The 10,764-nt window shown below is 36.6% G+C and overlaps 1 protein-coding gene across 6 annotated transcripts in view; it reads right to left on the reverse strand.

Annotated features, from left to right (window-relative positions):
- LOC145271101 (uncharacterized) overlaps positions 1 to 10,764 on the reverse strand; it is a 177,356-nt gene that overhangs the window by 16,212 nt on the left and 150,380 nt on the right. For 4 of the 6 annotated variants that reach the window (XM_080126643.1, XM_080126646.1, XM_080126642.1 and 1 more), the window contains exon 17: positions 4,702 to 4,860. In XM_080126643.1, coding sequence (XP_079982769.1) covers positions 4,702 to 4,860 — 159 coding nt within the window. Of the gene's footprint in view, positions 1 to 1,824; positions 1,899 to 4,701; positions 4,861 to 10,764 lie in introns of all 6 variants that reach the window. The other 2 variants (XR_013865692.1, XM_080126644.1) reach the window with 1 other exon arrangement.

Below are 10,764 nucleotides of genomic sequence, written 5' to 3' on the forward strand. Positions count from 1 at the left end.
CACACGGGTGGGTTCGCGAACAATCTGAGTGAGGTCATAAGCAATGGCAAAATCATGACAAAACCTCCCCTCATCGTCTGTCTTATTTGAATGGGTCAGCCATTCCACATTATGGATGTTGAAGTCACCACAGATGTGGAAGTTAGCCGAGGGATGTGCAGACAGTATGTGGTCTATTTTCTCAGATATGCTCTTAAAGATAGTAACTCTGCTGTTGTGGGGCCGATAGAGGGCAAATATAAATGCAGTGGTGTTAGCAAGTGCAACCCTGAAGCACATATAGGGTAAATTAGGATCTTCTCTAGAGATATCCCTGTCACACGGGAAGCCATCCTTAATGTAGGCACATATTCCATGCCCATGGCGATCTTGGAGGTCAAATTTAGCTGTTAAGTTAGAGTATCCGTTAATTATGAACTCATCTAAGGAAGTGGTCGGCCCTATTCCAGTTTCACTTAGAAATAATATGTTCGGTTTCGTCTCCTGTAATTGGGTTTCAACCTCTGGAAGGTTGGAACGTAGACCCCTGATCTTGGAGAAGGAGAGCTGGTAGTAGGGGTCTACGTTGGCAGATGTGGTTCTAGGTTTAATCAAGTTTTTATTCTGGAGATATTTCATGTTGAGGTTTTGGGATTTGTGGAATAGGTCAGCATACTTGGTTAGAGCAGTACAGAGAGGGAAAGTAAGAGAGAGAAAAAGACAGGAAATTTTTTTTTTTGTAGCACACAAAAAGGTAAAGCCGTAACAATTACCCACTAGTATGGCATCGAGAGGCCCCACCAGAGACTACTGCATAGTCCAGATCCACTCACCAAATGGCAATACAGCAGTCCCAGTACTTTGCGCCTGCTGATAGGACAGCCTCCTTAGTGGTTAATCCAAGGTTCAGGTCCCTGACTATCAGGCGGATAACGTCAGCCCAGACAAAACATTTACCTCCAGCACCCTTACTAGTGACATGGCCACAAGGATAGACAGAGACAGAAACATTTCCGACATCTCAGACTACTGGTCACCAAGTACTACCGACCTTTGTAGGATGAAGTACTGTGTAGCCAAAGAGAGATATATTTGTGTAAATATCAAAATCTACTTCCATCTTTCAATATTTGATTTACATACAAAATGATGACGTCATCGATTTTGTGCAAAGAATTGGAGATCCCTAGTTGTCAGAGTTACCACACGACGACATATTAAAACGAGCGACATTTCATACTCCAAAATTCATTTTTCTACATAGCCACCATCATTTACAATCAACTTTTGCCAACGATGAACAATGGCTGTGCATGGGCATCCGGAGCCTGCTTCATCATATGAGAGTTTCTATTTCCAATGCCTCCCCATGAGGACAGAGTTAGACACCAGGGTCGTTTTTTAACGTGGAGAAAAAGAACAAAAATAAAAATTGTCTCAGTCGTGAAGGATTTCTCCACTGACAGAGAACAAGAAATTGAAGTGCAGCATCTGAAGAACAGATACTACACTTTGATCTTGACCAAAAGGCCATGAGAGTTGTTCAAAAAGTAAAGCCTCCCATTTTTTTTTTTTTTAAACTCAAAAAGTTGAAGAGCTACGAAGACGGGAGTGGTACCATTAAAGCGAGCGCCGTTTTGTGTTTGAGAATTTATTCTCGATGCGCTTTTGCCTGGAATTCAATGACGCACGAGTTTCACACCGTCAATATCTGCAACAGAGAGATGAAACTTTCAGGTCACGAATGCATAAGTTCAGTCATCATAACAATGTAATTTGCAATCCCCTTTGAACAATACGGGTAAAAAAAAATCAAAGGCCTTACTTTTGGAATGCCCCTCATACCTTTGGAAAACTCGTGCTGCTCTCTGTTCCCCCAACCGTTCTTTAATCATTCTCCATCTGCAACCGTAACAAATCTAGATAAAAAAAAAATATTAAAAACTTAAATAATAAGTTTAAATGAAACCTTTGTCTTATTTTTCTTTTGGTACATTGCTCCTTGAAACGTAAACCTGTATCTAGCAGAGGGATGAAAGGTACTATAATTTTCTAGTACGGTAGAGAGAGCCCACTTTCTTACATAGGATGGAACGACAAAATGGTCGCCCAAAAAAAAGACATCATTCCCTTTCTGTTTGATGAAAACAAGTTTTCTTATTTTGTTGCAGACAATCCACTATATATACAGCGAAAACCCCTATGTGATACACCAAAAGATGGAGGAAATGAGGAAGCATGGCTGTGGAAATCTTTTTACCCGAATACAATGTCCAACATGTTAAAAATATACCATTTGTTGTAAAAATCTAATGGATAAACATTTAAAGAAGTTGGTGGGGACAGGATATTTTTACGGAAACATAAATCGTAAAATTGCCAACTCATTAATGAAACAGCTGTAATGGAAAACTCCAGGAAATAAACGAACGCGAGTCTTTGAATTTTCAACAAAATTTTGCACTATATATGCTCTGTCCCTATTAAATAGACACATTGAGCTTAACTCAAAATTAACGGTGACTGGTTTTAAAATAACAATCTAGACCCGTTAAACGAAAACAGTATACATTGAAAGTAAAAACAGTTCTAAAACAAACTTAAAAAAAAATAAATAAAATAATTATATATATATATATATATATATATGACTCCTTAACATTTATTGTTGTGGACTCAAATCAAGTTATTAAGTTAGATTCATGTACAAGGAACCTATACCTTAAATTTCAAGTGTTTAGACCCAAAATTGGTGGAGGAGTTTGGTAGAGTTCTCAAACGTCAAATCGTTGAACTTTGACCCCCTTAACAGCCAAATTTCTGGCCGAAAACTGATCACAAAGGTTTTCCCAAATCTCAGTACTCTGTATATCAAATTTCGAGTCTGTAGACTAAAAATTGACAGAGTTATTGCATAGGGAAATGTACACAGACACACACACAGACACGTTCACTTTTATAGATATATAGATAATATATGTGTGTGCATATATATTGTTCTTTATTACAGCGCAACGTTCGTAATCATTCTCCCTTTTATATGCCTCCACATAAGGCAAAATTTTGACACGGGTATTATACAGTCCAACTCCTTAAATAGAAACTACGGGTTCGGGAAAATTGCGAGTCTAGAAACATTCTTCGAAAACTGTACTATAAGCCAATCCTTATTCTCGGATTATACCAATATTAATCACCTGAGTGTACAAATCCCAACAGCGATAGTAATCTGAAAGTGATCCAAATTATGCCAACAGGACCATTGCCAGCACCCTCAAAATGCATCCATAAATTGCCACGAATAACAGAGACATGCTCAGAGCGATGAAAACAAAGTTTTCGACCATGGTTATGGTCTTTGGTGTAATTTCAAGTCATGCCACGTCACACCTTCAAAGTCGGCTTGAAAGTCAACACCAAAGTGTATCAGGATGTGATGAATAATGTGATGATACCCTGGGGTAATCGGGTGGCCAAGTGTGGCAGCAGAACTCAGCGCCGACCCACAAGTCCAAAGAGAGAGGTTTGGCTTTAGGAGTGCAACAACTCTGTACCCTTCTCTCATTGGCCCCTCTCCTTCCTAGACCTGGACCCGCTGGACCACATACATCGAGAACATCACCAACATGACCTCCCACAATACTAAAGCCAGCCTAATCAACGCCATCCGCCGAGTATTTGCTGAGCTCCCGCAGGCACTTGTGGAAAAGGCATGCTCCCAGTTCTGAAACCGTATTGAGGCTGAGGACGGCTAAATTGAATAGATGTCAGCTCTACTACATAATCAAGTTATCTGAATTGATTTTTTTTTTTCAATAAAAGTTTTAAATTAAAGCTGTAGCGTTGTTTTCTTTAGGGGGGACAACTTTATCGATTCATTCTGTACATTCTGCCCCGTTTGTCTACGGAATAAGAATCAATGGCACTACAATTATACGACATTAATAAACTATCATTTCGTATCGGGGGGGGGGGGTGAAGAAAGGAAGGAAATATTTTAGTTCTTGTATTGATCCGACTATTGTTCTCATTTGAGTGTTAGATGTTTCGGTTGGTTTGGCCTTCGGCCTTCTTCAGGCATGTTGGTTCAAAAATACAAAAATATCTACAGCAGCAATAATGTAATTGAATTTCCTTATTTTATCCTTCAGTCCTCACATTCCAGGTTTCTGACAAAGGAGAAAGTATTGCTATCAATATAAACCTCATCAATGGCTAGATTTTTTTTTTTTTTTTTACTTTGAAGCAGAATTTTTTTTAACTCTTTACATCAAGTGACTTCATGCATTGTCTGGAGCAATTTCCATCTATAATATAAATCTCACCTGTCTGTTTAAATGTATGTATGTATGTTTGTATGCCTAAAACTTTTGACAGAGGCAACAGATTTTAATGAGATTGGTATCATTTTGAAGCTCACCCTTCGGACGACAACACAGAGATAGAAAACACACAGAGATAGAAAACACACAGAGATAGAAAACACACAGAGATAGAAAACACACAGAGAGAAAGAAAAACAGAGAGAAAGAAAAACAGAGAGAAAGAAAAACAGAGAGAAAGAAAAACAGAGAGAAAGAAAAACAGAGAGAAAGAAAAACAGAAAGAAAAACAGAAAGAAAGAAAAACAGAGAGAAAGAAAAACAGAGAGAAAGACACACACATAAAAATCAAACATATTTTGTTAATATAATAATAGATATGCATGAAAGAAAATCTCACCTTGAAACCAAATACGACCAGGAGGGAATCCAAAATCGTCATCGGAACCGAAAAAATATTCACCCGAGTAATGATCATAATAGTCGGACTCGTAACAATCAGAGTAATCATCATCATCATCATCATCATAGTCAAAATCATAGCCATCATCAGACAGGCCTGCAAAAGAAAAGATGTTTTTGTTGTTTTTTTTAACATACAATTTTATAGAAAACAAACTGACGATAGATAAAAAATATTTGCCTCTGTCAAAAGTTTTAGGCAAACATACATGCATACATACAAACAAACAAACATACAAGCAAACATACAAGCAAACATACAAACAAACATACAAACATACAAACATACATACAAGTATACAAACAAACATACAAGCATGCAAACAAACATACAAACAAACATACAAGCATACAAACATACAAACAAACAAACAGACATACAAGCATACAAACATACAAACAAACATACAAACAAACATACAAAAAAACAAACAAACAAACATACAAAAAACAAACAAACAAACAAGCATACAAACATACAAACAAACATACAAACAAACAGACATACAAGCATACAAACAAACATACATACAAGCATACAAACAAACATACAAACATACAAGCATACATACAAGCATACAAACATACCAACAAACATACAAACAAACATACAAACAAACAAACATACAAACAAACATACATACAAACAAACATACATACAAACAAACATACATACAAACAAACATACATACATACAAACATACATACATACAAACATACATACATACAAACATACATACATACAAACAAACATACATACAAACAAACATACATACAAACAAACATACATACAAACAAACATACATACAAACAAACATACATGCATACAAACAAACATACAAACATACAAGCATACAAGCATACAAGCATACATACAAGCATACAAACATACAAACAAACAAGCATACAAACAAGCATACAAACAAACATACAAGCATACAAACAAGCATACAAACATACAAGCATACAAACATACAAACAAACATACAAGCATACAAACATACAAACAAACATACAAGCATACAAACAAGCATACAAACATACAAGCATACAAACAAGCATACAAACAAACATACAAGCATACAAACAAACAAACATACAAGCATACAAGCAAACAAACATACAAACATACAAACAAACAAACATACAAACATACAAACAAACATACAAACAAACATACAAACATACAAACATACAAACAAACAAACAAACAAACAGACATACAAGCATACAAACAAACATACAAACAAACATACAAACAAACAAACATACAAGCATACAAACAAACAAACAAACATACAAACAAACATACAAACAAACATACAAACAAACATACAAGCAAACAAACAAACAGACATACAAGCATACAAACACACTTTATTATTTTCCAACTGCGCGTTAAGGCTCCGGGTTCAATCCTTCCTACATACCAAAACTTCTGCTAAACTCCGGGAATCTGCACAGAATTTCAAACAGAAGCCATTCTTTCGATCTCCAGATTAGTGTAAAAAAGTACTTTAACAACTACGCCAAAGGGACTCGCAGACAATTCTATATACATATACTAGCATTTCAGCCCAGCATTGCCCGGTCATAAAATACGCTTAAATATAATATTTTGATTAATGCGGATTTCGTATCTATCTTTACACTAGCATTTCAGCCCGGCATTGCCTGGGTGTTTGGGTAAAAGAAAAGTGGTAGCAGGAAGGCAGGCTTGAACCCGTATCGCGAAGGAGAAAAAGAACGCGAAAAAAAACCTGACGTCTTTGCTGTTACGACCACCGCCAAACCGGAAGTGACGTAGGTTTAAATTAAGGCTAGACAATCGAAAAGAATGGATGACTTTGGAAAATATCAGCAGAAAAAGCGACCCCTCCCTGTAGAAAAGTGCCGAGTTGAGGGTGAAGAAATTAATGTTTTTAGCCAATTTTTTAGTATTTATCGTCTGAAGGGTCAAGCTTCAAAACGATCTTGTGAAAATCCATCGTCTCTGTCGATAGTTTCAGGCAGACATGCAAACATACATACATTTATATATTGGTAGCTCAAATTTTCGACCCAAACTGTTTAAAAAGCTTGCCTTATCTCTGAATACCCTTTATGTAAAATTTCAAATGTTTAGACCAGAAATTGTCTGAGTAATTTGGCAGAGACCGCAGAGGTCAAATTTTTTTTTAACTTTGACCCCTATTATGACCCCTTAATATTTATTGTTTGGGGCTCAAATCAAGTTATTAAGTTAGATCCATGTCCAAGGAACCTATATCTAAAATTTCATGTGTTTAGACACAAAATTGTCGGAGGAGTTTGGTAGAGTTCTCAAAGGTCAAATCGTTGAACTTTGACCCCTTAACAGCCAAATTTCTGGCCAATAACTGATCAAAGATTTTCCCAAATCTCAGTACCCTGTATAACAAATTTTGAGTCTGTAGACTAAAAATTGATAGAGTTATTGCATAGGAAAATGTACACACACACACACAGATACACAGACACGTTCACTTTTACAGACACATAGATTATATCGGACCCAATATATAATAATGATTTAAAAAGTTTTAAAAAAAAAAAAAAATAAAAAAAAAAAATAAAAAAAAAAGACTTGTGCGCCACCACTGAGAATCGAAACCAAAACGTTTAGCTTACGATTTACGTTTTTCTTTGACATTAATGACTGTACTATGAAGATATGTTTACTGCAATGCTAAAAATTAAAACATGAACCAATAGCTATTACGTTATGCCTACATATTCGTAATGCTGTTGTTCGACCTTCACCTGACAAATTCCATTCTTTGATTTTCACACTTTTGCACAAATCTTCCCTGGCTAAAACCAAAATAAAGTTTCGCATAGGTTCGAATACCCTATATATTAAGTTTCATGCCTGTCGACCAAAAATTGACAGGAGTTTGGTAGGCAAAATTTCTTAAACAAAAATATATACGTATACATAAATATATATATAGAAAGAGGTTTTTGTTTACTATAAAGATTTTACGCAAATATTATGCAAGTATAAATCATGTAGAATATCTGCATGAATATAATTACACGTAGTAGTGAACTCTAGATGATCATCCCATTAAAAAACCGAAAAAAACTAATTTTTTTTTTTTTTTTACATAGGCATCACCACTTATCAAGGCCCAGAGGCCACTCAAGGATAAGGGTTAAAGAGTGTACAGTAGAAATTGGACAATATAGTAATCATTAGTAATGAAAATTTGGTAAATTTGATAACTTATATGGAACGGCTCATCAAGAACTTATTTACTTTAGACTTGAACACAACCATATTGTAGTCAGCCGGAAAGCAGGAAAACGGAAGACAATTCCACAGGCGTGCAGTTCTAAGAAAGAAGCTTTGTTCATGGAATCTACGATTAGGTTTAGGCACAGATAAAGAGTGGGGGGAATTATTGATAGTGTTTACAACTAGACGAGTGTTTCTTGTGAAAGTTTGGTGAGGGGGGACCATAGATTGAAGCTCAGTCGAACACTTTCCATGAAAATAACGATACATCAGAGACAAACTCGCAACATCTCTTCTGTGAGATAAAGGTTGCAAGGAGGAGAAAAGGACATCTCCTACGAGGCTACAAAGTCTATTTTGAACTCTTTCAAGGCAGGACAAGTCCTTTCTAGCAGCTCCTGCCCAGATGTGGCAACAGTATTCCATCCTTGGACGTACCTGGCTCTTATATAGATAGAGAATAGCATCAGCAGTGAGATATTTACCGGATCGATAGAAAGATCCCACCATTTTTCCAGCGGCCTTGGCAACAGATTTGATGTACGTGTTCCATTTAAGATCAGGAGTAATGGTCAAGCCCAGAAGCTTGTCAAAACTTGAGGCCTCCTGAAGACGAGAGCCATTCATTTCAATTGATGCCAAATGTGGATTAGAATGCTGATGATGTAAAGAGAGAAGTTTGGTTTTAGATGCATTAAAAGTAACTAGCCACTCCTTTCCCCATCACAGGAGAGAGAATTGGAGAGAACTTGGTCATTTACTGTTTTAGATGTGCTACTATAAATGGTAGTATCGTCAGCATAAATGTCTACAAATGATGTAAGGATGTGATTTGGAAGATCATTAATGTAGATCAGGAAAAGAGTTGGGCCCAGGATGGACCCCTAATTAAAACGAATGTTTAAAAGAATATGCAAATTAGCTAGATCTTTTGCAGATGAATACAATTTCACAACCCATATATAACAAAGTTGTATTTTCTTTTTAAGTAAATAGAAAAAAAGGGATTTTAATATATCAATACACAAAAAAAAAATGTGTGTTGTCTGTGAAATAACCACATCCAAACAATATGGAAAACAATGGGAACTTTTAAAGGTTTTATTTAGAGTTTTTGGGGGAGAGACCACGTAAATTACTTTTTACTTAGCCTTAAAATAGCCAACACGCAAAAGGCAATATTCAGCTAGATGTTTACATCGTCGAACACCTCTATCATTAGTTATGTTCATGGTGGGTGCTTGACTCAGCTCCAATCCATGTCCACTCCTATAAAGCATTCACAGCAACTACAGCTAAGAATTTTCTTTTACAAAAAAAAAATTTCCATGAACGATGTTTTTTTTTCCCTAGAACTTCCAATTTGTAGAACACAATACCACAAGTCGGCTTCTCAACTAACAACAGCATGGTTGTCTTCAAGTCTAATGCAAACAAATTTTTTTAATATTTTTTTTTATATATTATTTATCTTGTCTCAAGGAGGTTAGACAGAAAATCAGGTAAGAATTTTCTTTTATCTCTTGACCAGGAGCCAAAATGGAATCAGATTTAAAATTTTCAATGACTTTTTTTTTTTGCTTTTTACATTTACGCTGCAAGCAAGAAAGTGCCACTTTGATGTTAGGGTCTACTATTGGGAACATAAATTTCAGGGATACTATGTAGGGAGTTGAGCAGCAAGATATTTTTTTACATTACATTTGCACTTTTGCATTTCAGTACAGTTAGGGAAACAGGAACCCGGAAGGGAATTCCAAAGTCTAACAGTTCTAGGGACGAAACTATTAGAGTAGAAGATTTTCTTACATCTGGGGATTTATACTGTGTAGGGGTGGAATTTTGCTGCTTGTCAGGTTTGTCGAGCGTAATGATATCGAGAGGGTACAAGGGTTTGTCGTTCATTGGAGCATCAACCATTATAAAAAACAGATTGAACAGCAGTTGAAGTCTAGCTGACAATGTGGGACCCATTATGTTGGGGATTCTTTTGAAGCACGTCGAAGAGTGAGAGATTAGTAACAGTTCAAATGTTGCAAGAATGTTCCATACATGGGCGAATGGTGGCCTTGTAGAGGTACAAGGTATTCTCAGGTGCAAGTAACTTTCTAGCATGGTAGAGAGAGCCCACCTTCTTTGCAGCAGCCTTGGCAATGCTCTCAATGTATTTGTTCCAATTCATGTTCCCCGTGAAGTTTGAACGAAGTACTTTCAGGTAAAGCAATCTAAAGAAATGGCAGAAACACTAGAGGACGACGTCCAATCTGTAGTGGAATGGGGACAAAAATGGATGGTCACAAGACTAAACCTGTTTTCTTCAATAATTACAAGAAACCTTGTCTACCACCAATAGCAATGGCCAATGACTATCTGAAAGTACATCTTTTAAACTCCTTGGCCTAACGTTCACAGGAAACATGAGTTGGAACAATTACATTGAAAGCATTGCCAGGACTGCTGTGAAGAAGGTTGGCTCTCTATCGTGCTAGAAAACCACTAACGCCCGAAAGTATCCTGTACCTCTATAAGGCCACCATTCGCCCATGTATGGAGTATTGTTGTCACATTTGGGCTGGTGCATCTGCTACTAGTCTCTCACTTCTAGACAAGGTTCAAAAGAGTCGCCAATCTGATAGGCCCTAAACTGGCATCTAAGCTTCAGCCTCTGTCCCATCAATGAAATATTACATCCCTCTGCCTGTTCTACAAGTATTTTAATGGTGAATGCTCTGACGAACTGCA

Source organism: Euprymna scolopes, chromosome 46, assembly GCF_053919585.1.
Source record: "Euprymna scolopes isolate OS-2025 chromosome 46, ASM5391958v1, whole genome shotgun sequence".
Classification (NCBI taxonomy): Eukaryota; Metazoa; Mollusca; class Cephalopoda; order Sepiida; family Sepiolidae; genus Euprymna; species Euprymna scolopes.